This window comes from Hippocampus comes, unplaced genomic scaffold, assembly GCF_001891065.2.
Source record: "Hippocampus comes isolate QL1 unplaced genomic scaffold, H_comes_QL1_v1.1 scaffold105, whole genome shotgun sequence".
Taxonomy (NCBI): domain Eukaryota; kingdom Metazoa; phylum Chordata; class Actinopteri; order Syngnathiformes; family Syngnathidae; genus Hippocampus; species Hippocampus comes.
Window position 1 is genome coordinate 2,658,272 of NW_017806235.1, and position 25,486 is coordinate 2,683,757.

A 25,486-nucleotide genomic window follows, 5' to 3' on the forward strand; every position below is an offset into this window, starting at 1 on the left:
TCCAGTTCCGGTTCCACTTCGCATCATCATAGGCAGCGCATTAGCTCCAACATCGACGGCGCTCAATTGTTATCGTCCATTCGCCAACGATTTTGTACCGATAACTCGCCAGATTGGCAACAATCGGGATTGGACTGAAGTAAAACAGATGGATTTGTAACTGGAAGGAGTCCAACCGTACTTGAGAAGCTCGGCGTCGCGGGATTTAGCCAACATGGCTAACATGGGGAGCCAGGCCGTGAGCAAGCCCGCGTCCGGAAAACATGGCAACGTATTGCCCCTGTGGGGCAACGAAAAGACTATGAACCTCAACCCGATGATTCTTACTAATGTCCTGTCCTCGCCGTATTTCAAAGTTCAGCTGTATGAGCTAAAGACTTACCACGAAGTTGTGGACGAAATCTATTTCAAGGTAACGTTGGCCGATGCTAATCTGCATGCTTGTTGGCTAACCGCAGCTGGGTAGGCTAGGCTAGCGCGTCGCTAACTGCTACCATGGGTTCGAGTAGCTCAAGGGAAGTGTTTGCCATATTTAAATTAGAAACACTTCACATTTATGTGCTCGTTATCCTGAACGCACAGTGTCCAAATTATCTGCATATCATTTTAAGCTAACAAAGTGGCGTTAGTGCGCTGTCGTAGAGCATCTACATTTTAAATACAAGAAGAGAGTTTAATTACAAATGTTGCAATTGTCTCGGAAACAGCCCACGCCGGTATCAGCATTTACGAAAGATTTGTAGTCATGTGAAGAGATTGCTCTAGTTTCAAAGACACCTGTTTCATTGGCAAGGGCCGGAAACCCCTTTAAAATGACATGCACGCTATATATATAGTTTTATTGAAATTGCCACCTTTTTATATCGATAGCTGGCATCTTAAAAAAAAAAAAAAAAAAAAAACAACAACAAAAACAACATAAGATTTCCCCCAAAAAGGGAAATTTGGATTTTGGGGGGAATATTTTTGTGTAGTATCACATACATAGAATGTAGTCAAATAAGGCCTTTAAATGACAGTAAAACTGTACAATAAATTATTTTTCAGCATATTTCCTCAATGCTTTTGTGTTGTCTGCTACTTGGAGAAACCCTTCTGAATGATTCACAAGTTTCAGTTAAAAGTATCGTTCAATGAGCTGGTACAGGCCAAAATTCTCAGTGTTGACGTGTTCAAAATAGCATCATTGGCCTTACAAACTTGACTTAAATAGTGCAAACAAACATAATTTGTGAGAAGGATGGTGTGGGCAGTAGGTCATCCATCCATCTGTTTCCTGAACTTGCAGGTGACTCACGTTGAGCCATGGGAGAAAGGAAGCAGAAAGACTGCAGGTCAGACTGGAATGTGCGGAGGGGTAAGTGAGAAGTACGTGCTTTTTCTTTTCCCCCCATCCTTAACCCTCTTGCAGTCCTCCCTTGCCTCACTGATATTATAGGATGACGTTACTAAGTTGAAAAGACTTCCAATCATAAACAATTCAGTTAATGTTTGGCATACATAGACTGTTTTAGTGTGCCACAACGCAGCCGATAAATTGTTTTGGACTCGATCCCCTCTAGGTTCGAGGAGTTGGCACAGGTGGCATTGTGTCAACGGCCTTCTGTCTACTATACAAACTGTTTACGCTCAAGTTGACACGCAAGCAGCTGATGGGCCTCATCACGCACACCGACTCGCCCTACATCAGAGCACTCGGCTTCATGTACATACGGTACGCTTATCGGTCATTGCCGCCGCGCCGCAGCGCAAATACCCCGAGGTATCGGTTTTTGACGCGCTCTTGAATCTTGTTCAGATACACACAGCCCCCAGCCGATTTAATCGACTGGTATGACGGATTCATGGATGATGAGGAGGTATGTCACGCCTGGTAATACTATTATGTTTCTATTTCTCTTCATTAAACACATGCGATCCATGCGTTGAGACTGACCCCTCCCCCTCCCCATTACCCCCTCTCCTGCTGTGATGCTCATAGCTGATTTTTCACCTTTGCCTTCATTTGGCTTAATTATTCGCAGTTTTGTCCTGTAAACCTGAGTAGCTAGGTTACTTGCTCACTTCCATGCTGCTGGTTGTTGTCGGGGTAAGTACCTTAAATGACGCAGAGCACATCTTTTACTAGTCATGTGTAATTTATTATTATTTTATTTTATTTATTAATTAATTAATTAAGGCATGTCCATATGCTTTTGTCAAGATTTGACCAGGACTAGTTGCACCAAAGAGTTCTCTGTAATTGGCAATTGTATTGATGCACACATTCAAACCTCTTCTCGTGTAGCAAGCAGTGTTGTTGCACTCACTGGGCACTTTACGAGGTGTAGCTGTACAATCGTAATGAGATGCAATATAATAACTGAACTCATAATTTCCTTCTATATTGGCCTCAATTCGTTCTCAATAAATTAGAATATATTTTTAGGCGTGGGGTGGGGTGCTTGTCAGTAGTTCAGTTTAATTGATTTTCTAATTTTGATGATTGTAGCCAACATTAAACAAAATTCACTATATCAAGAAAATGTTAATATTACAGCTAACGGTGGTTCTCAAACTTTTTACACCAAACACTACTGAAAAAAATAGTTATTTGCCAGTGCAGTTTTTATCACTTTTACTGAACAAACCGTAACGAAATAAACGTAATACAATTATTCACAAGCGGCTATGGGCATCGCCGACGCCCAAACTCCAGTTTTAGATGTTTCGCCTCCACCAACACGGCTGATTCAAATGATTCGGATCATTATCAGGCTTCTGCGGGATTGCTGACGAGCTGATCATTTGAATCTGGTGTGTTAGAGGAGCAAAAGACCGAAAGCATGCGCGACAGTGGCCCTCGAGGACCGGAGTTTGACACCTGCGGGTTAGCTAGTTAACAGCAAGCCGCTAACCTGCGCTCACAACGGCCAACTCGACGCTCTCGTTCGCCGAGTCTCGCGTCACTCACCGGGCCATTTTATAGTCAAACTATTTGACGCGGCTCTTCCATCGGGCGTCGCGAAATTGTTCAGCTGTACCTAATGACGTGCTCGGTGTTACGTGTTTGATTCTAGGTGTGCAACCAGGCCTCTCTTGCTTTTCTGCATTCTACTGAATTGAAATATTCACATTATCTCTCTCATTCCGAATTCTAAACAACTGGTTAATTCCCCTGTTTTTTTCTTTAGATGCCCATTGTGCTGCAGGTGAATTGGATAGTGTATCTCAGCACTGTTGGTTTGCGTGTGTGAGTGCAAAGCGGCTGTTCTCTACCATACAAAGTTAACGACCATTTCAAGCGAGGGAGGGGTGCCCTCGCCCCCCCCCCCCTGCCCACATCTGTGCTTCCAGTGTGGCCTGTTGTCTCGTCACAAGCTCCACGAGACTCCCATTATGCTGAGGAGGGAAGGAGGAGGAGGCAGCTCATGTTTCTTTCTCTTTCATTTTAGTAAAGTGAGGAACGGAGCTCAATGTGCTCAGATTACTTCACCTCATCTACTCTCAGTCTAAAAGTAGATGAACATACTTTGTGGCGAGCCAGATGGGGTGTCACTAATCTGCTAACGTTTTACCATCACCAATGCTTCACTGTTGTGAGCACAGATGTATGCTAGACAGTTTAGATGAGCCAAACCATGTGTGACACTTAATTCTGTTTTCCCCCCCTCCATGTGGTAAAAGTAAAGGCAGACACATTTGACTAGAGAGATTAAGCTAGATGAACAGAGGTGAAGGCTCAGTACTTGGCCATCACATATTGCCTTTTTTTGAGTTGATGCAACAATGTGCCCTACCGATTTATTAAGCCGTTTTCCTGTCGGGCCGCCCGCCACCATTTGATTCCAGGAGCTGGACGTGAAGGCCGGCGGTGGCTGCGTGATGACCGTCGGCGAGATGCTGCGCTCCTTCCTCACCAAACTGGAGTGGTTCTCCACTCTGTTCCCCCGCATCCCGGTGCCTGTGCAAAAGAGCATCGACCAGCAGATGAAGAGCAGGCCTCGGAAGGTGCCTCAGAAAGAGCTGCCGGAGGAGGAAGAGGCCTTCGACGAGCCGGGGCGACAAGGGGACCGTCGGCCCTCAAGGTCATTTAGAAACTTGTCGGATGGAATCCCTGTCTCAAAATCGCTGCATGCTGGAACGAAACGTCTCATCATTTCCCAAAACAAATTGAAAGATAATTTCTTGAACTCTTTAGCCCGGAGCCGGCCGGGCCTTGTTATTAACGGCAGTGTTCTTCGCAGGACCCCCAGGCGGACACCGAGCCCCAGACGCTCTCCAAAGCGGTCGAGGAGCCGGAGTCACCACCGCGAACGAGACCGCCATGGCCCCAGCTACGACCGCGAGCTGGAGAGGGAGCGGGAGCGTCAGAGGAAGGAGAGGGATGCCAGGGAGCGCGATAGGGACAGGGAGAGGAGACGATCCCGCAGCGCAGAACGAAACCACCAAGATCGACGCGAGCGGCGACGGAGCCGCAGCGGCAGCCGGGACAAAAGGAGCGAGCGCAAAGACAAGGAGCGGGACGGAGGTGACGATAGGAGCAAGAGGAAGGAGCGGGACCATCACAGGGAGCGACCCGCCGAGAGGGACAGGTCCAGGGAGAGGAAGAGCAAAGGAGAAAGCGACGACAGGAGACACAAAGATGACAGGGACAGGCACAGGGAAGAGCGCAAGGCCAAAAAGTCGAGCCGGAGTCGCAGCCGGGAGAGGCGGCACAAGAGCGGCGGCGAGGAGAAGAGCAGGAAGCGCGACGGCAGCCACAGCAGAGAGAAAGAACGAGACGGAGAACAACGCTCGCACAAACGCAGTCGCAGCCGAGAGCGGAGCCATCACCTGCGAGAGGCCAGTAACGACCACAGCAAACACGGCGAGCGGCGAAGGAGTCCCAGCGTTGAGTGATGTCACTTGCTACATTATTATTTTTTTAAATCCACTTCTTGTCTCATAGACTGAATGTCACCCGGAATCGTCGTTTGGTTTTTGCTTTTTTTCACGTCCTAGTAAGCCGTCGTTAGTCCTCACTTGACATTGGAAGGGTGGCGTTTTAATTTCGTATGGTTCATCGTTTCGGCCCCTGGAAAATATGATTTTTGTATATATCTCATGTTTCTGAGACTTGTCGACACATCAGTGGCAGGAGTTGCATTCATCCATGTGTTGGGAACAGTCAGGCCGAGCTAAATGCTACCATATTTAGCCACATACCACGATTTCTAAAAAAGAAATAAATGCATAAACGAAATGTCGATGCATCTGTGTACTTCACAACTGATCTGATGGATTCCGTTTCTGATTCTGGAGACCACCTGAGAATGTTTTAATCCCTTCAAGTAGAGTCCGCAAAGGGTGCAGCTGAGACCACAGCTTGTCATGTGTCTTGAGTTGTTGCTCTGTTGCTTTTGTTTTCTAATAAAATACTTTTATGAACAATGGGAACAGGATTTTTTTTTTTTTCTGGTTCGGAAGAAATGGAAGGATTATGTCACTAGCCATGCAAAAGCCATGTTTTTTTTTAGAACACACACTGCAAATATTTTTTTGCAATACACATTTAGATGAAACACTTTAAATTTGAAATATCCCCGATACATGACTTTTTAGGACTAATGTATATATTTATGAGTCAATAGACAAACCCGCACAGTATAAAACTTTAGCCACTATTTCACAATGGATTTTGGGGTTTTAATCACAGAAAGATGTTGCAATCATCAGCACTATCAGCATATTGTGTCACTCAGTTAATATACACTATATGGACAAAAGTTACTCAAGTTGACATGGAAAACTTAATTCCTTGTATCCAAATGTTGCATTGCACAACCAAGATCACGACCCCCAAACAAGTCTTTCCTGTATGCTACAAGGTCTAAAGCTACAAGGTGTCGTGTGATTTGATCTGTCACATTATGATCAGGCTTGTTGTGTGTGAATAGGTGGTGTTATACACAATGATTGCTAGCTAGCTTGTCCTGTTTCCAAACACACAGAATCCGACGCCGGTCCAACGTTAGTTTCGCTCCAGGCAGACACGGTGAGGCAGTAAGTAGAGTTGGGGCTCAGATCAGTGAGGATGTAGCTTTGCCCGAGTACGATGAGTTCCTGGGGTGACTCGGAGTTGGCCCGCTGCTGCGAGATCACTAGCTTGTAAGCGGTGTCATTCGCAACGTCTTCTTGAGGCCACTCCGCCATGACCAACGAATTGGTCAGCAGTGAGACGTTTAACACAGGAACTTTTGAAAAAGACGACCGGAAAAGACACGATTAGAGAATTAGAGTGGGTCAACTCCATTCCCGTTGTTTTTAACTCATTCCCTGCCTTCAAATTTAAAAAAAAAAACGTACTCCGTTGAATATATTTTACATATCCTTGAATGTGACCTCAATAATTCAAAAAGTGGCACCTTTGAATTGATAAAATAATCAGTAACTTTAAAAAATTAATTTCTATGAAATTAGAGGAAAAACAACTTACCACTCTCACTGAGGTCTCGTTTTCTGACTTCGTGTGACACCACTAAAGACAAAACTGGATTAGATTCTGCAAAGTGAATTGTGCAATTCAAACTTTTTAAGTCAGCGTTCGCTCCTACCGCTCGCGACGGTCGACCCTCGGCTTTCCCCGGCTGCGTTACTGGCCGTGACCAGCAGGTCTGAATAGGCAATGTTGATGAGCAGAAAGCAGGCCAGGCCGCTGGTGGTGCACAGCCGGGAGCTGAGTGAGATGTTGTGCTTGTACACGGTGTAGGTGGTGGCGAACACGGAAGGGCTCCAGGAAACTTTGGCGACTGAGCTGTTGCTGCTGTACAACACTGTGGACGGTTGACATGGGGCTGGGGGGGGATAGAAATGAGAGATGAGGAAAGCTTCTAAATCTTTCGTTTACAAATGTGACATAATTTACCAGACACTTCATTGGGTACACCTCATAAGGGAGTCCGCGAGGGGAGACATTTTACCGTGAATCCCCACATAATCCCAATAAAGGTTAAACCATTCGATAATTACCATGTGTTCACTTTCGTGCCACCGGGATTAAAAATTAAAAGTTGCCTTATAAATGCCTTCTAGCATAATTGCCAAAGCAATTTTTGAACATTTATAGAAAACGACAAATTCAACAAACAAGTCGAAAAACAAGCCTCGATCCAACCTTTGTGTCTGTTGATGACCTGGATGACTTTTAGCAAGCACCTTAGCATTTTTTGTGATATTGTGACAAGAGGTTCAAAATAACTCTGATGAACAAAATTTATATTTTTTTTGAGAAAAAAAAATAATTGTCAGAGCCTTTACAAGAAATAAGAACTGACAAGAAAAATGTATTTTTCTCAAATAAAGTCATCATATTACAGTATTTCCATGTACATATCATGTACATTAAAATCATATTCAGCATTTTAAAAATACGACTATTCTGGTTCTATTATGCCTCCGACCTAAAAAAAAAAAAAACAAAAAAAACAAAACCTTTTGGAATTTGAAAGGTATAGAAACAGCCCCAAGAGTTGATGTTCCTTTAAAAAAAACAGAATCCAACAAACAAAACAACAACAAAATCTTAACAATAACAGTCGCTGACAACCGCTCCTATGTCGGATCCCATTTGATTGCGATGTACCTAATCAAGTGACCACCGAGCGTAGACGTTAGACGTTCTACCTGTTGTCTCATGAAGAGGCACAGACTGGTTGCTGGTTCCAGCCATGTTCCTGCTCTCCACTGTAGCCACATAGTAGGAACCGCAGGGAAGCGGGATCTCGAACGAGGTCGTGGTTGTCCAATAGGAAGACACTTCGAAGCGGGCCTGGCTGTCTCCCAGCAGGTTCCCCGATAACCTCAGCAGGTACTCTGTGGATGCGCAGCTGATGTCTGTCCAGGTGAATTGCAAAGTCTGGATCTCCGCGTACATCATCATAGGCTGCACTTCAACAGCGTCTGGCGGACACGGGGCTGAAAAGGCGGGGGAGAATTTCCTAGATCAACCATTTTTAACTTGACAGGCGAAACAAATGAACATGCATCACCACCACATTTGCATTTACCACCGCATTTGAACAGTAGCTACCTGCTCCTCTTTGCACCGGATCACTGAAGGAGCTGTTGCACGTGCCATCCGAGGCCTGGACAGTGAAGTTATAAAGAGTCCCGCAGTTCAGATTAGAAATGGTACAGGTGGGATAGGTACTGTGACAGTAAAGCATCTCTCCACTCCATGTCTGAGCGCAGCCGTAATAGTCCACAGCGTTATCACTGGGGGTCCACGAGAGGACTGCAGACTCATTACTGCAGTGGAAGGCGACCGAGAGACCCTCGGGCTGACAGGGACCTGCACAAGGTTTGGAAGGAATCACGGATTAGTTGTTGTATGTATTGTGTACGTTGACACGGCGAGATTTGACAATGAAAAATGAGGAAAAAAATATTATGGATAAACGATTCAAGGCAGAGTTTTCAAGTTGACATAAGTAGTCGGTATAGCACATACCCGTGCTGAAGGTAACATTGTGACTGGCCATGCTGGTGCAGTTCTCATGACTGGCTGTCACGTAGACCGTGTACTGCTCGTCGCAATGCAGCCCAGACAAGCTACAGTTAGTGGAAGAGGAGCCGCTGCAGGTATGCGTGTGTCCGTCCGCAGCCGATGCGACAACATAGTAAGTCGCGGCGACCGGAGAGGAGGTCCAGGACACCAGGGCGCTGTGGTCCTCACACGAGGCTCTGACAGTCACTTCGCTCGGTGGACACGGTTCTGAGAAGAACATTGGAACTCTGAGAACTTTGTCTGGTCCAACATGTGAGACTTTTCAACGGCTTTGTCAAAAATCCCCCCCACCCCCCCAAAGAAAAGAAAAAGGACTGTATGTACCCATGCTTAGTCTATAAGGCGGACTTCTCAAACTGCTGCACCGGTCTGATGAAGCGGCAACGATGACGGTGTAGTGGAGGTCACACTGTGCCCCGCGCAGGGTGCAGTTTGTGCCCGTGCCATTGCAGGACAGGTACGTGTGGTCGCTGGCCTCGGCTGTGGCGATGTACACGGTGTTTCCCTCGCCGCCTTCCGCGAGCTCCCAGATAACGAGGATGGAAGCGTTGTGGCATTCAGGGACGGCCGTGATGCCAGCGAGGGAGCAGGGAGCTGGGGAAGGCCATGCATTTGGGATCACAGTAAACCTCTAATATGATTACCCTTAAAAAGTAATTGCTCACAAGTTGGCACGCAGCAGAGCAAAAATGGGAACCTTTAGTGAGAGAAAATCAATGACCTGTTTGCAAGTCAATGGTGGCGCTGGGATAACTGTCACACTGGCTGTTCTTGGCCGTCACGCTAAAGTGATAAAGAATACCACACGCCAGGTCCTCCACCTCGCAGGTGGTGTTGGTCCAGGTGGTACAGTTGGCTGTGCTGTCATCTTCCCCGATCGCTAAAACGGCGTAGCAGTCGGCGCCCAGGGCAGAGTCCCATGAGATCCAGGCAGAATTGGTCACACAGTCAAGGCTGCCTTGGATGCCCTGAGGCTGGCACGGAGCTGGAGAGATCAAAAGTGGTTTGAACTTGGAGGGCGGAGAACAGTAAAGTACAAATACTGGACTTGAGTAGATTTTCCAGGTAGCTGTACTTTACTTGAGTATTTATTTTTGACTTTTTATGTTTACTCCCGACATTAGAGAACACACATCTGAGGTTTCTACTCATTTGTCAAAAGTTGAGTTGAATATTTTTAGAATTGATTATTTGACCAGTCGTCCAATCAAATTAATTGAGTAACGGATCATAATTGACTTTAGTGCAGGTATTATTTTTGTCCCACTTGGGGTTGCTATACTCACATTACATCACATCATAATATCTGTAACTTTGTATGTGTGTGGCTTTAAAAGGCGGGACTTGGTCTGCTGAGTGATGTGTGCAATGAAAAATTGATTTTACAGGTGAGGTTCCGCACCTGTCAAAATGCTGTAGTTCTGATTGGATTGGGTCCGGCAATCTCCTTTGACTGCTGTGACTTGGACGGCGTAGCTGCTCCCACAGTTCAGGTGACTGGTGGAACACTCATTGTCGGTGGTGTTAAAGGTCTCACCACTGCCTTGTACGTTGTCCTCACTTAGCCAGACCAAAAAGTAGTCAGCGTACCCGACGGAGTCCCAAGAAACCGTCAAATTATTGGACATGCAGCTGAGCTGGGTGGTCACGTTGAGGGGTGGACATGGGGCTGGGAACACACAAACATGCCTTTCAGTGCTAACACTTTTTTTGCTCCAGTTGTATACGAATTAAGCAGCTAGCATACGTCGCTCGACACTTAGCTCAACTTGTCAAGCACGTACAATGTACATGCGCGTATTTAGATTTTTGGTGTCGCATTAAAAAATGGCTGAGATATTAAAAATCGGTCCCCGTGTATCATGCTAACAATGCTATCAACTCATAGCACGGTGGTCTTTGTAGGAGCCCCTCACCTGTGTCAAATATCAGAACATGACTGGGAACACTGGAGCAGTTGTCATCCATAGCCACCACTTGAATGGCGTATCGGCTACCACACATGAGGTCATTCAGAGTATAGTTGAGGTCGGAGGTCTGGTGGCTGACATTGCCGTGGTAACAGGAGGCCGTCACTAAGTACTGCGTCGCACCGTCGCTGGCAGACCAGGACACGGCAGCGGTGTTGCTATCGCAGTCCTTCGCCACGGAGACGTCAGCGGGAACACATGGCACTGAACGGGGATGACAGACAACAAAATAGTCACAAAAACAGAAACTATCCAATCACTCCAGTATGATGTTCTGGTACAATAAATCCCCTGCTGATTTGTGGTTTGCGGTTCTCAAATTCACCTATTCACATTTTTTGAGTTCTATCTATAGCATCTTAATAATAGGAAGGTGATAACTCAACTGAGTTACTAAAATCTTTGTATGTCACGGCAGAGGCTAAGAGCGAGCCTGCGTTGTTAGCTTAAATGACTAAGAGAGTCTTCGCCACATGTATGTTTTTGCCCTGCTAGGTGGCTATTCAAAAGCTCAAGGATCTTTAAGCCATTAAATTTACTGTCTATAGATGTACGGTTAAGCGCAAATGTATTCATACCATGGCCAGAATTTGAGTGCAATTTTGAGTTTTGAATGGTTACAAGGCACGTAAACCTCACCTGATTGCACACTGTGATATGCTACGGAGGTGACGTTACATAGCTGGTTGGACGCTGTGACGGACACAGCAAAGTTCTGTCCGCAGGTCAGTCCAGAAATGTTGCATTCGCCAGAGTATGACATGCAAGTTTGAGAGACGCCGCTGACAGAGCCCATGGTGGCCATGTAGTGGTCTGTCCCATTGCTGGGTTGCCACGCAACCATGACAATACCAGAAAGGCAGTCCTTCATGGTGTAGACCTCCCTGGGTGGGCAAGGCCCTTAAAGAGACAAGACATGAATGAAGCTAACCTCACAGCTTCTGGTGATTATGTTGAGTTTTAGTGGTATTTGACTTACAGGTCTGTATGGAAGTTGTTACGCTGGTCATACCGACGCAGTAATGGTTGTGAGGTGTCACTGTGAGGCTGTAGTTTTCCCCACAGTTAAGGCCGGACAAGTGCACTTCGGTGTCATTGGTGCTGTGCATAACACTTTGGCCTTCCGTGTCAAGTGAGACCACATACATTTTTGTTCCATTACTGGCATCCCAACTAAGCGAGATAGCGTTCACCTCACAGTCCACAGAGGCAAGGACATTCTGGGGCAAACATGGTTCTGAAGAAGAAAAAAAAAAAGCAGAATAAATGCCATCGAGGAGGTCAGACAGGAGTCTCTGTATCTGATATTCGAGGATGGCGCTGAGAAGACGCACGACTAGTTTACATAATTGGGATTGATGGAAAGAGAGAAAAAAAAGTACAAGCAAGAAGAACAAAAATGTCAGGGGTGGTCTGTGACAGACTAACATCATTCTAAGTGAAAGATTTTTTTTTTAGGATGGCAGTGAGACCAGCCATGTTAGATAGCTTGGTGACATAGCAATGGACAGAAGACTGAGCTGGAGCTGGTAGGGTTGAAGGTGCTAAGTTTCTCTTTGGGAGTGAGCAGGATGGAAGGATGAGGAATGATTTCATCAGAGGGATAGCGCGGATTGGAACATTTGGAGACAAAGCTGGAAGAAGCCCTACCGAGATAGTGCGGACATGCTTAGATGCTGAAAATGAGCCGCCACGTAAAAGAAGGAAGAGGAAGACCAAAGAACATCTAAGGTTCACGAGGGAAGACTTGTTGAATAAAATGCACTTTAATCTCAATGTGTATACCCATGTAGATGACAGAGCTGTTGCTGGGCAAGCTGGCGCAGTCTTCATCCTCGGCCATCACCAGGACGGTGTATTCATCGCCACAGTGAAGGTCGTCCCAGGTGCAGTTGCTGTGGTTGCTGTAACACCAGTGGCTGTGTCCATCAAGACCGATGGCTTCTGCGGCGTATGTTATGGCGCCATCACTGGCCCGCCAATAAACGGCGGCTGCGTTTGCCCCGCACTGCTCATGAGTCATCACATCACGAGGGATGCATGGAGCTGCGGATGGAGGAGGGATGCAAACGCAATCACAAATGCAACCAAGCATTGTAATGAGATGAGATACATGCACAGAAAAAAAAAAAAAACATTTTACCATTTTGAAGATGTACTGACAATTATCACAGCAACTTTCAAATGAGATCATATCAGCCACTGTATGTGGTCTACTGTCGTGAGATCTTACATGTTTTGACAAAGGCAGGGCTGCTTGGGTCACTGTTGCACTCGCTGCCTTGTCCTTGCACGATGACGCTGTAGTTCTGTCCACACGGTAGAGCAGCGGTCAGGCTCGTCTGCGTCGTATTGTAGTTCCTCACATAGCCCAGACTTCCTGTGGTCGTGATGAGGTAAAACACCACACCGCGAGCGGGATTCCAGGACACCTGCAGCTCCTCAGTCTGACAGGGAGACCGAGCCATCACTATCACAGGCTGGCAAGGCTCTGAGTTGAGGAAAGACAAGTCATGACAACAGATTATCGCATAAGAAAAGCCACCTGCATCATTTAGTGAATTCCAATAAAAGACAAATCACAGTTACAGTCAAAATGTTTCATCGGTAAAGAGGGTAACCCAAATATCGGTAACTTTAGTGCAGCGCACATTTTCATACCTGTTTGAATGTACACAGAGTCACTGGCTTGGCTACAGCAGCCGTGACTCAGTGCTTTGACGGTAAAGTTGTACATCTCCCCGCAGGAGAGGTCTGGGAACATACAGGAAGAACCTGTAGCGTTGCACCAATGCTCCTCCCCGCCTGAGCTAAGTATAGCGCTTCCCATGTAAAGTTCCACTTCAGGACTCTCCTCCCAGGACAGGACAGCAGTTTCAGAACCGCACGGCAGGGCAACACCAACATACTGAGGTCGGCATGGGCCTGCGGAATTGATGTGTTATCAGTCAAACTTTGGACATGATAGGCTTGAAAACAGATTTTGGGGCAAACCTACGTGTGGTGAAATTCGAGTGCATATGTGACGTGACGCTGCAGTAGTCGTTGCTGGCAGTGAGGCTCAGGTTGTAGGTTTCGCCGCAATCTAGACCCGTCAGGTTGCAAATGCTCAACGCATTGTTGTGCTCAGCTTGGCAGGGAAACTCAAGACTTCCACTGGCTGTCAGGGAAATGTTTGCTGTGCCGTAAGGAGGGCTCCAGGACGCCACTGCAACCCCGTCGGAGTTACAGTCGACTTCGACATTTATGTTGGTAGGCAGGCACGGAGCTAGGAATAGAGAATGAAAATGTTTTGCGAATGGGTTAAAGTCCATCCATTCATTTTCTCTGACATATTTTATGCTCTTCTGAGTACTCTAATCACAATAATGTATTTCAGTTCCAATCCACATCAAATTGTTAAGGAGCCCCAGACATTACATTGGTGTGGGGGGTGCAAGTCTGTACCTGATGTGAACGAGACCGTTGTGCTCTCAGAACTATTGTACTCCCCTCCTCGGGCTATGGCCCACACATCATATTGGGTGCCACACATGAGTCCCGAGACAACACAGCCGGTGTCTCTATCTCCAGCCTCACACATCAAAGTGTAGTATCCGTAATGGTCGTAAACGTAGACGACGTAACCCACGGCGAGCTCACTCTGCTCCCAGGAAACAGCCACCGTAAGCTGTTCACATTCCACATTGGCCTGAACATTGGTAGGTGGGCAAGGTTCTGAAATGACAGGAAAATCATCATTTGTGACTCATCTAGTTTTGCGGTCTTTCTAAAATTCTCCAAGAATCCACAAGATGGCGTCAAAGCTGCGGCTAAAAGGAAGGTGATAATTGGTACCGTATGTTTATCCCGACTAACCTGTCATGAGGCGGTACGTTTCCGATCTCGCGGTGTTGTTGCACACGTCATTTTTCGCTGCCACGGTGATGTTGTAGATCTGACTGCACTGCAAGCCAGTCACACTGCATTGGGTGCCAGTACTGTTACAGGTTGCAGTCAGACCCTGATCGCTCACAGCCTGGACACAATAAGACCCGGCGCCTCTTGCTGCACCCCACGTGACGCGAGCTTCGCTCATATTGAAGTGGATGGACAGATTCACCGGGACACAGGACTCTGCAAATTGAGGAGTTTTAAACGATGAAATCGGTTTCGCCTATGACAACACCTGTGTAACATTTAATGGATCACACAGTACCCGTGGTGAGATATCCTGACATTCGCTCAGTGCTGTCGCAGGTGTCTCCCACACTCGCCACAGAGACGTTGTATTGCTCGCCACACGGCAGAGATCCGAGAAGGCAGTGGGTCTCGTTGGTGGTGCATGTTGTCGTGTGGCCCGATGAGGCTGTTAGATCAGCTACGTAAGACGCGGCTCCAAGGCCGGGTAGCCAGGATACCATAGCGGATTTGGTCTCACAGTCCATAATGGCTTCAATGCTGGCCGGTTGGCAAGGCTCTGCAGATTTCAGAACAACATGATTATATTTTAAAGGGTAGTGTTGGAATAGGCTTTTGAAATGATATAAAGTTGTTTTGTGATGATAGTTTGTGTTACATTTATAACCTTTATGCATGTCTGTACCTGATGTGAACATGACCGTGGTGCTGTCAGAGCTGTTGTACTCCTCTCCCAAGGCTACGACCCACATGTCGTATTGGGTGCCACACATGAGTCCCGAGACAGCACAGCTGGCGGTTGTGCCCTCCGCCTCACACATCAAAACGTAGTGTCCGGCATGGTCGTAAACATAGGCCACGTAACCCTGAGCGAGCGCACTCTGGTCCCAGGAAATAGTCACCGCAAGTTGCTCACATTCCATATCGGCTAAAACATTGGTAGGTGGGCATGGTTCTGAAAAACAGCACAAAGGATTGACCAACAGCGACCAGATTATCACATACAACCATTATTGATACTGTGACCCACCTGTCATAAACCGGTGGGCGTCAGAGGTGAAACTATCACAACCGTGGTTGTGTGCCGTCACAGTAACATTGTAGATCTGACCGCAGCGCAGGCCGCTCAGATGGCAGCTCGTTTCTGTGCTGTTACATGTGGCTATCCAGCCTTGATCGTTTCCGGCCCACACTGAGTAGGAACTTGCTCCATCTGCCGCACTCCACAGCACCCGGGTATCATTTACACGGTAGGAGACCGAAACGTTCATGGGAACGCAAGGATCTGGGGAGAGAGATGAGGTGGTTTTCTTTTGTTAAGGCAAAATGCTTCCATTTGAAGTGGACACACAATGGGTTCCACTGATGTGTCCGGAAAAAAAAAATCTTTAATAAGTCCTCAAGTTTCGAGGTGAGAAAAGGTTACGTTGCTACAAGTGCGACTTTGGGCTCACCTGTAGTGAGCAACACTGGAGCAGCAGCCGGACCGGCACACCCAGTATGCATCGATTCCACCACAACCGAGTAGATCTGTCCGCAGACGAGGCTGTCAAGTTCGCACGACGCTCCCATCTCACTGCAGGAGGAGTTGTGTCCGTTGGTGGAAGTTGCATGGACGCTGTAAGCTGTGGCTGCCGCTGTGGTATCCCAGCTGACCAGAGCTGTTCGGGTGGTACAGTTTATTGCTGCGGACACCTCACCGGGGGGACATGGAGCTAGAGAACAAGAGAGGAGCAAGTTTGAACGAAGGAAAGAAAAAAAAAAGGGAATTGTGAGGGGAATTTGAAGAAGGCGTACCGGTTAGCATCTCTGTGGGGTAGCTCATCTCGCTCATGCAGACGTTGGTGTGACCCGTTATCGTGAAAGTGTAGAGTTGACCGCAGCTCAAGTCCAAAAAGGAGCAGTTATTCTCATTGGTTTCACAAGTGGAGTTCACACCTGAAACCGATGTGGCTTCAATGGTGAAGTTCTGAGCCAGTGAACTGACTTGATGCCAAGTCACCGTCATGATGTTGGAGCTGCAGTTGAGATCCCCCGTGACGTTTTCCGGTTTACATGGAGCTACAGGGGATTAACACAAAGGAAGAAAAGACATAAAGCCATGCGTATTGCATCTGTTCTGCTACAAACAAGAAAATTGTTTCTGGTTTGACAAAGCAGGACTCACCGGCTTGGACCTTGTAGTCAGAACCAGCGATGATTTCACATTGAACGGAGGAAGAGGTGACCGCCACCTCGTAGACATGGCCGCAGTGCAGGTCACGGATGGAGCAATTGTTGATTGTGGAGTTGCAGGAAGCTCTGTGTCCTTCTAGGCTGATGGCCCAAGCCGTGTAGTTGTCCGTGCCGGGGGTCTCTGACCAAGTCACGTTCATCACATTGGTGTAACAGTCCATTACGGCGACAACATCTTCTGGCAGACATGGCGCTATGGGAAACAGGTTGAAAAGTTATCTATTCAATTTTCATACCACTGATTTAGTTCTGGGTGAGTCTATCTCAGCTGATTCAGGTCAGTGGTGGAGGACTGAAGTAACCTAAAATTCAGTTTCTGGATGATGGGATTAAGACTGTGGGAGGACGATGGCGTCACTGGAGGGATAACACTCAATCAGTCAGTCTCTCACAGAGATCACCTTACAAGGTGCTTCACTTGGTTAAAATATAGTCCTAAACTTGATACAGTCAATACAAGATTAAACAAATCAAAACACGTCCTACTGGAATGTCTGCCTAAACAAACGTATTTTTTTTAAATGTCGACAGGAAGGGGAAGCTCCTAGCTCAGGTGGAAATTTGTTCCACAGTTTTAGGGTAACAAGAGTGTTGTTTGAAGGACAGTAAGTAAAAAGCATGATTTTCTGGCAGCGGTGGAGTCTTTGCTTACCAGAATCAAAATAAATGTCAGCATGTTCAGTGCTGTTGCAGCTCTCGGTGGACGCCACCAGAGATGCCGAGTAGGGGCGGCCGCAGTGGAGTCTGACAGCACATGAGGTGTCGTTGGATGCGCAAGATGCCACATGGCCGTGCTCCCCTGTCACCTCCACTGTGTAAAAAGCTGCTCCATTGCTTTCAGCCCAGGAGAAGTTGCCTTTGTTCAGCCCGCAGTCCACGTGAGCAGTGAAGTTTGTGGGCTGGCAGGGAGCTGAACATGGAACGAAAACATTCAGCGACAATAATAATAATATTCATACCGCTGTTGCTGTGGGCATGAGTGCTGTGTACCATTGTTCTTTGGAAGGGTTCTTCCTTTTTGATAATTGTAGGAGTTGTCGCGTGTTAAAAAGACTTTTACTGTATACTCCAATGCAGGTAAACATTCCATACCTGTGCTTAATTCCATGGAAGGGCTGTAGCTGCTGTGGCAAGCCCCATCCAGGAAAGCAATGTAGAATACATAGCGCTGTCCACACTGTAAGTCCGCGAGTGTGTGTGAGGTGTTTGAGGTCGTCCACGATGAAGGAGGAAGTGTGCCAGAGAGCTTCTGGTATTTCAGGATATAAGAAACCCCCGGCACTGGACTCGGGTCCCATGAGATGGTCACGGCATTGGTGTCACAGGCGACCTCGCCCGCCAAGTTAGTGGGTGGACACAGAGCTGGTTCGATAAAAAAAGAGAAGTGAGTAATCACGCACAAGTGTGTTCAAAACATCCAGGCAGCTACTCAACACACCAGTCGTCACTTCCACAGCTGAGCTCGGCTCGCTCAGACAACCCCGGTCCACGGTCACCACGGCGACAGAATAGTTTTGCCCACAGTGAAGGTCAGTGAACTGGCATGAGGTCGACGCATTGGAGCTGCAAGTGTGTGTGTGTCCATCATCGGCTGTGGCTGTGGCTATGTACATCTCAGCCCCCGTCACACTGGACCAAGACACTGTGTTGTTGTCCTCACACGGTGGAGAGATGGTGACATTACTCGGAGAGCAAAGGCCTGGAGAAAGACGAGCAAGACAGATAAATGAAACTTTTCTTAAATTTAGCCTAACGTGATGCTGATGATAGTCGGGCACCTGCTCTGAAGCTGTAGACTTGACTCGGCGTTCCAGCGCACGACTCAGAGTGAGGCGTTACGGTGATGTCATACGTTTCTTCGCAGTGGATGTGTGAAAGTTGACAACTAGTCGTGTTTGAATGACATTGATGTGTGTGTCCATTTTGGCCGGTAGACGTCACTGTGTATTCAACAGCGCTGGAGCTTCCCACCCATGACACCAGGGCTGAGTGATTGAAACAGACCAGGGTGGCACTAATGTTCACTGGGGCGCATGGGGCTGGAAAGGGGGAAAAAAATGACAATGAATATCCAATAAAATACAAAGGGGAGTTTGTATTTCAAAAAAATTTTTGGGGCACCGCTGTTCTAACCGTCGGCATGTCCTGACAGTAGTAAATGAATAATCTGTTAAAAACTCCACCCTCTCCGGCCATATCTTGTGCCCGTAGTTTGATTTGCAAATATTGTGGCGTTTCTTTGACATCAGTGTCAGTCACACATTCTGTCTTGCTTGTTTTTTTCCTTGTTTGTTGTCATTTCTTAAAAACCGTAAAAAATGACGTTATTGCTATGCTCGACTCACCTGTTTGGAGTGAATGACAGACACTAGGGGTGCTGTTGCAGTGCTCTCCCTCAGCCTGCACAGTAACATTGAGATCCAAGCCACAAGGAAGATTGTGGACTACACAACTCGTATTTGTAGTCCTGCAGGTTTCCTGATAGCCATATCCAGCTATTTCAGCTTGGAAGCCGAGACGTCCAAAAGTGTCACTCCAACTGAGCACGGCTGTGTTGCTGCCACACATGTACTGCTTGGAAATAACCGCTGGAGGGCAGGGAGCTATAAAGCAAAAAAAAAATGATAACAAGGTGAATATTAGCTGCATCGGGCAGGTAAATGGACCGTAACAATGCACCTAACCTGTGGTAATGTTAGCAGGTGGTCCAGGTGGGCTGTCACACTGGCTTCCCTGAGCCACAATAGTGGCTGTGTAAGTTGCACCACACTCTAAATCTGTTAGCGCACAGGTCGGAATGGCTGAGTTGCACGAAACCAAATGGCCGCTTGTGGCTCTTGCATTGATTATGTAACCTGTGGCATCGTCCACTGGCATCCAGGACACAATGGAGGAATTTGTGCCACAGATTTGGGTGCTGTTTTCGAAGTATGGCGAGCATGGAGCTGGGAGAGAAGAAAAGTGAGATTTTATTTTTGATAAGATTCGGCTATGTTTACAGTACGTTGCACGGCTGCCTCATTTCAGGCCAACGGGATGGGCGCCGAGAACGCAAGTTCATGTTGAAATGAAATTTTCACTAACCTGTCATCAACGTTGCTTGTGAGCCTCCAGTGCTGTTACATGTGCTGCCCTCAGCAACAACAGTCAGATTGTACGTCGCTCCACACTGTAGGCCATTCAACTGACAGGAAGTTGACATGCTCCAGCAGGATGTTTGATGCTGTGAGGCGTAAGCCAAAACATGGTACGATGCGGCCCCGGCGCTGGCATGCCAAGATACTGTAGCTGCATCAGAACCACACTGGAGAACGGCGGTCACATTTAATGGATCACACGGTCCTGCAGGAACAGGTGCCAGAAGGATGAATGTTGCATTCTGGGAAATGTATTAGATATCACAATTGTAGAAATTACCAGTGGTCATTGTTATCCGAGCGGAGGGGCTGGTGCAGTAGTCATCATGAGCTGTGACGTTAACACTGTATTGTGTTGCACACTGTAGATTACTAAAAGAACACATGAGGTTCGATGTCGAACACGTTTCAAAGAAGCCATTTGGTCCCGTCATAGTCGCTGTGTAGGAGGTAGCCCCCGAAGAAGCATTCCAAGAGGCCCAGATGGAGTGTGTGCTACAGTCTGTCATCGCTTCCAAGTTTTGAGGTGCACATGGAGCTGGACAGATAAAAATATCACTCGTTTTTACGAAGCTCATTCAAACTCATTATCTTATCCTATCCAGTCTACTTTACTAGTAGACTAGTAAATTATACATCCTAATACCTGTCATGATGGTCTGTGGGACACTATACGGTCCGGGGCAATCTCCAAAGCAACCTCTTACGGAAACATTGTAAGCCTGTCCACAGTGAAGGCCACTCAGACTACAGTCAGTGCTGTCCGTGTAGCAGGTGGCTGATGTCAAATTTCCAGAGAGGGGAGTGGCGGCGATGCTGTAGTTTAGTGGCCAAGAAGAGTTTCTCCAGCTGACCATGAGGTCATTGGTGTTGCAGGAGAAAGTGGTGTTGACATCCCCAGGCGCACACGGTACTAAGAAAATAAAAAAGTTTGATGGTTTGAAGATCAGATTGAATCGTGTCTACATAGCCTGAAAATAACAGCTACCGGTAATCTTTACCTGGTGCTTGCCAGATTGAGGCGCTCTCGCTGCTGACACAGATGCCATCGGTGGCCGTCACAGAAATGTCATAAGTTTGGTCACAGAGCAAGTTTGTTAGTGTACAGTTGGGTGTAGTGCTGACGCAGGTGCGCATCTGCTCTGTATTGGTGGCTGTCACAGTGTAGCTGGCAGCATTTGGATCAGAGTTCCAGAATACATGAGAGATGCTAGCCGCACAGTCCAGCTGGCTGGACACGTTGGTGGGGATGCATGGCTCTGCAGGAAGCGAATCAGTGAATAGGTAAGCATCATCATTTTCAATGAGGTGGAAGTGAGGGTCGCCGTCAGCGTGTTACCGGTGTACAGTGGCACAGCATCTCCATAGAGTCCTGTGCAGTTGTTGTCCACTCCTGCCACAGTGATGTTGTAAACTTGGCCGCACATAAGGTTATAAAAGTTGCACGATGTTTCATTGGTGGTGCATGCTGAGGTATAGCCTGCACTGCTCACAGCAATGGCAGTGTAAGAATTGGCACTGTCACTGGCCACCCAAGAGACAGGAACGGGACCTGGTCCGCATGTTTCCACAGCAATGACGGGCGTAGGAGGGCACGGCACTGATAGGAAAGACAAGAGAGAGAGTGAGGTGAAAAAAGTTTGTATGACAGATCCTAAAAGAATTTGTAGCTCTTCTTGGAGAATAGGGACTGAGCCCTGCCAAGTAATGAGCCCCTCCCTTTTTTTTCTGTAAACCCACAACCTACATTCACAACCCAAATTTAAATGAATAAAAAAAACAAAACAGCAAGTATATAAAATGGAGCTTAAAAAAAAAAAAAAATCATACGATTGTTTCCACTCCAGCTAGCTTGAGAGCTAACAAGTTTGGATCCAGAAATAATAACTAAGTACAGTCGACCTCCGCTATTCATGTATCACTTCATCATACTTCCTTCAACTACTTACTGTGCTAGACAAGGCTTTGGCGCCATTTTGTGGTCTCTTCGCGCATTTCAGAAAGTGCACAGAAATTCTCTTACTTGTTTGCACGATGGCCTCGGTACTGGGCAGACTGTAACATGTCCCGGTGACCGCTGCAATGGTCACAGAGTAAGTGCTGCCACAAGCTAACCCTCCTCTGGTGCACTGAGTCTCTGTGGAGTTGCAGTATAGAGGCTGACCCAACCCCCTGGAAATGGTGGCCGTGTAGTTGTCCGCAGGGACGGAGTTGCTCCAGGTCATTGTCAGCTCGCCTGTAGGGCAATTCATGACCGCTTCAACATCCTCTGGGCCACATGGTACTAGAAAAAGACAACATCATGTATTACTTTTGATCATTTTTTTTCACTCACAGCTCAATACGTTATTGCTGCAGTACCTGAGTCCATGCTGACTGATGTCGATATAGAATGGCAGGTTCCATCATTGTTAGTGACAGTAACGTTGTATGTCTTCCCACATGGCAAATCGGGGATTTTGCAGTTGTTGACAGTCTCACTGTTGCACGTGAGTTGAGCTCCACTCGGATCCTCGATGGTCGCCGTGTAGTTGCCTGTGGACCGGTGATTCTGCCAGACTATCAGAGCGTGGTTGGCGTCACAGTCTCTGAATGCTTCGACGTTATCAGGAGGACAAGGTGCTAAGGAGGAGGAGCAGGAGGACATTGAAAGAGTAAATATATGTGCAGTGCTTTATTAGACACGCAATGGACCGTTCGGTCAATTATTCTTACCTGTACGAAATGCAATCTCATCGCTGTCACTGCTGTTACATTTGAAATTGGATCCAATGATGTGGGCCGTGTAATTCCGTCCACATGTCAGGTCTCCCACCAAGCATTCGGTGGCGGCTGAACTACAGCCATGCAAATTTCCATCCATATCCTGAACGACTGCGGTGTAAAATATGGCACCGATGCTTGTCGTCCAGGTGATTGTTGCTGAGTCTTGGCTGCAGTTGGCTGATGCTGACACAATGGTGGGGGTGCAAGGAACTGGAGAGATAAAGGAGTATAGAAACGAGTCTTGACCTAAACTCCGAAAAGAGGCGCTATACTAAATCTTTTAACTCAAAGTTTATAGCTCCCAGTGCATACCAGTCTGCGCCACCTCTCCCAGAACCCTGTCGGTGGAGCAGTTGTCATTGGAGGCGACGATCCACACGCTGAGGTGTTCCCCGCAAGGCACGCCGGTCACTGCACAGCTGTTGGACGAGGAGGTGCAGTTGTAGGTTTCTCCCGTGTTGCCCTGTGCTTCGATAGTGTAGGACAGAGCTCCTGCGGCGGAGTCCCAGGTAGTAATCAGGGTTTCGGAGTGACATTCTGCTGCCGTCTGTACATTTGCAGGAAGACAGGGAGCTGGGAGAAAGGGAGATTGAGTTAGTTTCAGTCTTTCAAAACATACATTTTCTTCTACAGTCGGTTATGTTATCAATAAAATGGCCGTGTAATTACGCTCTTCCATAAGTATATCCAATCACAGCCCAAGAGAATGGAAATGTTGAGTCTTCTTTAATGTTCATTTTGGGATACAGACATTCACTTTTTACTGTATTATAATAAATATTCCGATGTTTTCAATACCGTGTAGGATACATTGCACATTATACACATGAGCCGAATACAAGAAGCTGGAAAAAAAAACCTAGCGCATAAATCATAGTTATCCAGGATGTTGCTAGAATTTTTAGAACAAGAGTGGCTATTTTCCGCAAAAAAAAAAAGTAGATAGATGATTGATGGTGAAATGGTACTCACAGGTTCGCACGAACTCAGGTTGGCTAACTTCGCTGTTGCATTCGGAGCTGACAGCATACACGGTGTATGTGTAGAATTGACCACAGCCTGTATTGGTGAAGAAGCAGGCGCTGTCTTGTGTCCGGCACTCAGTCATTTGGCCATGGTTGTCTTCAGCCGTGGCCACGTAGTAAAAAGTGTTGTTGGTTGGCTCCCAGCTAAAGAGGATCACATTGCTTGAGCAATCGTGGTTGGTCAGAGTGTGAGCTGGTGCGCAGGGCACTGGAGAAACGAGAAAAGGAAATTTTTCATCTTTGTCTTTTTCTTCTTTGGTTACATTTCAGGCTCACGACATTTAACACAAGTTAAATTTCTTTGAGCAGATTGCGTGCTTCCCCCTTGATATGATAACTGACCTTTGAGATGTCCGCCTCCCTTCAATAGAGTGTAAAGAACTCATAAATTGATGGTGTTGGGTATCCACTTGTATTGACTAATGAGAGGGTGTGACTGTGAGAAAAGAGTAAAAGCTAACAATAGGAGGAAGCTAAACAAAATCCCACTGGGCCAACTTATCGGTGACATCGAGCTGTGGATTTGCATGTGTGAAGGTAACAAAGTAAAATGAGAAGGTGTTGGGCGAAGACCATCCAGGCTGCACTCACCCGTCTCGAACACGGTGGAGGTGTTGGCGATGCTCTCGCAGTCGTCCGAGATTGCTGTGACGTGCACTCTGTACTGCTCGCCGCACTTGAGCATGGTGACCTGGCAGCTGTCGGAGGCTGATGTACAGTTGAGTGACGCACCGGTGCCGTCGACAGCCGTGGCTCGGTACAAGTTGGCGCCAAACACCAAATCCCACGTTACCGTCACCATACCGCTGGAGCAGCTGTAGACCACCGTGAGGGATGTCACGGGATTTATGGCTAAACAAGACGAGAGAAATCAGTTTTAGCAGCGTGGACAGCAGAGGTTTAGCCTAAAAGAGGAATTTCAGTCAAATGCCCGTCTTTATCAACAGAATTTAAAATACTCACTGGATGTCGTGTGCGTGACATTGGAAGCCTCCCCCGGTACTAAGAACACGTTGACCGACGATACCCCCACGGTGTAGGTGGAGCAGGGTTCTAGATTACTGATATCCATGGTTGTGGACGATGTGTTCATGATGACGGGTGCGTTGCTAGGATTTTCGTTGTCGCTCACGGTCACTTGATAAAGCAGAACTTTATACACAGAGTCCCACGTCACTCGAGCCGTGCTCTTTCCGGTGGAGACAAGAGTCACGCCGGTTGGCGGCTGCACCACTTTGGAGACAAAATACAAACGCTACTGGGGTGCAACGTAACAAAACCACAACATAGTTTTTTTTTCTTAAAGCCCACAATCTGAGTAGACTTACAGGTAGTGATCGTCCTAAGGTTACTTTTGGCACCATTTCCTGCTGTGTTGGAGGCATAAATGCAACAGATGTACGTAGTCGATGGAATCAAGCCATCCATTTGTCCGCTCAAAGTCGTGAAGGTCTGGTTGTATTTGTTTGTGGGGGTGCTGAACAACTCCTCCACAAACAAAGTGTAGCTGTCTGCACCGAACACACTCGACCACTCAAATATGATCGAGGTACTTGAAATAGCTCTGGAAAATGTGATCTGAGATGTCGCCGGTACTGTGGGAAGGCAAGAAAACGTTGAGTATGAGAAAAGTCTTGAAAATATCACTCGTCGGATTTTTTTTAACAATATCTACCTGTCATGGTTTCGTAAGTGTCTGTGCACACAACGACGTAAGACGCTATCACCTTCACCGTGACCAGGTATCGAGAAAAGCCTTGAAAATATCACTCGTCAGATTTTTTTTTAACAATATCTACCTGTCATTGTTTCGTAAGTGTCTGTGCACACAACAACGTAAGACGCTATCACCTTCACCGTGACCAGGTATGTGTGGCCAGGTCGTAAGCCCTGAATCAGCCTCTGAGTGCTGGGTGGGTACGGCAT

At 47.1% G+C, this 25,486-nt stretch overlaps 3 protein-coding genes across 3 annotated transcripts; 1 reads left to right on the forward strand and 2 right to left on the reverse strand.

The window, feature by feature from the left end:
- Positions 1–11: 11 nt before the first annotated feature.
- prpf38b (pre-mRNA processing factor 38B) lies at positions 12–5,414 on the forward strand. Its single transcript, XM_019856762.1, has 6 exons — positions 12–412; positions 1,289–1,357; positions 1,563–1,714; positions 1,799–1,859; positions 3,832–4,067; positions 4,227–5,414. Exons 1-6 carry the CDS (start codon positions 215–217, stop codon positions 4,879–4,881), a joined length of 1,371 nt encoding a protein of 456 aa, XP_019712321.1. The 5' UTR covers positions 12–214; the 3' UTR covers positions 4,882–5,414.
- Positions 5,415–5,645: 231 nt separating this feature from the next.
- Positions 5,646–19,965, reverse strand: LOC109507288 (receptor-type tyrosine-protein phosphatase beta-like). Its single transcript, XM_019856621.1, has 31 exons — positions 19,717–19,965; positions 19,317–19,577; positions 18,978–19,235; positions 18,411–18,671; positions 18,071–18,331; positions 17,725–17,994; positions 17,285–17,542; positions 16,565–16,825; positions 16,195–16,458; positions 15,852–16,112; positions 15,428–15,682; positions 15,083–15,352; positions 14,696–14,956; positions 14,356–14,613; positions 13,945–14,214; positions 13,496–13,765; positions 13,159–13,422; positions 12,731–12,988; positions 12,283–12,543; positions 11,477–11,734; positions 11,137–11,397; positions 10,444–10,701; positions 9,930–10,196; positions 9,249–9,512; positions 8,852–9,121; positions 8,471–8,734; positions 8,051–8,311; positions 7,645–7,935; positions 6,576–6,815; positions 6,458–6,499; positions 5,646–6,218 (listed from the first exon to the last, which is right to left on the reverse strand). The coding sequence occupies exons 1-31, from the start codon at positions 19,832–19,834 to the stop codon at positions 5,941–5,943; spliced, it is 7,794 nt and encodes a 2,597-aa protein (XP_019712180.1). The 5' UTR covers positions 19,835–19,965; the 3' UTR covers positions 5,646–5,940.
- On the reverse strand, positions 19,926–25,486 carry LOC109507317 (fibronectin type III domain-containing protein 7-like). Its single transcript, XM_019856649.1, has 13 exons — positions 25,412–25,486; positions 24,524–24,815; positions 24,152–24,412; positions 23,508–23,768; positions 22,848–23,108; positions 22,485–22,745; positions 22,131–22,391; positions 21,793–22,053; positions 21,109–21,369; positions 20,771–21,028; positions 20,416–20,682; positions 20,050–20,307; positions 19,926–19,936 (listed from the first exon to the last, which is right to left on the reverse strand). The coding sequence occupies exons 1-13, from the start codon at positions 25,484–25,486 to the stop codon at positions 19,926–19,928; spliced, it is 2,988 nt and encodes a 995-aa protein (XP_019712208.1).

What these genes read in the sequence shown, in the direction of transcription:
- prpf38b (XM_019856762.1), top strand. Translation starts at nt 215, where the DNA reads ATGGCTAACATGGGGAGCCAGGCCGTGAGCAAGCCCGCGTCCGGAAAA. An exon ending in GATTCATGGATGATGAGGAG is followed by an intron (nt 1,860 to 3,831) that starts GTATGTCACGCC and finishes ATTTGATTCCAG; the next exon opens with GAGCTGGACGTGAAGGCCGG. An exon ending in GGGGACCGTCGGCCCTCAAG is followed by an intron (nt 4,068 to 4,226) that starts GTCATTTAGAAA and finishes TGTTCTTCGCAG; the next exon opens with GACCCCCAGGCGGACACCGA.
- LOC109507288 (XM_019856621.1), bottom strand. Translation starts at nt 19,834, where the DNA reads ATGTCAACTTCCTGTCAGTTGAATGGCCTACAGTGTGGAGCGACGTAC. An exon ending in ACAAGCAACGTTGATGACAG is followed by an intron (nt 19,578 to 19,716) that starts GTTAGTGAAAAT and finishes CTTCTCTCCCAG; the next exon opens with CTCCATGCTCGCCATACTTC. An exon ending in TTCCATGGAATTAAGCACAG is followed by an intron (nt 17,543 to 17,724) that starts GTATGGAATGTT and finishes TTCCATGTTCAG; the next exon opens with CTCCCTGCCAGCCCACAAAC.
- LOC109507317 (XM_019856649.1), bottom strand. Translation starts at nt 25,486, where the DNA reads ATGCCGTACCCACCCAGCACTCAGAGGCTGATTCAGGGCTTACGACCT. An exon ending in CTCCACCGTGTTCGAGACGG is followed by an intron (nt 23,769 to 24,151) that starts GTGAGTGCAGCC and finishes TCGTTTCTCCAG; the next exon opens with TGCCCTGCGCACCAGCTCAC. An exon ending in TGCTGTGCCACTGTACACCG is followed by an intron (nt 21,029 to 21,108) that starts GTAACACGCTGA and finishes CGCTTCCTGCAG; the next exon opens with AGCCATGCATCCCCACCAAC.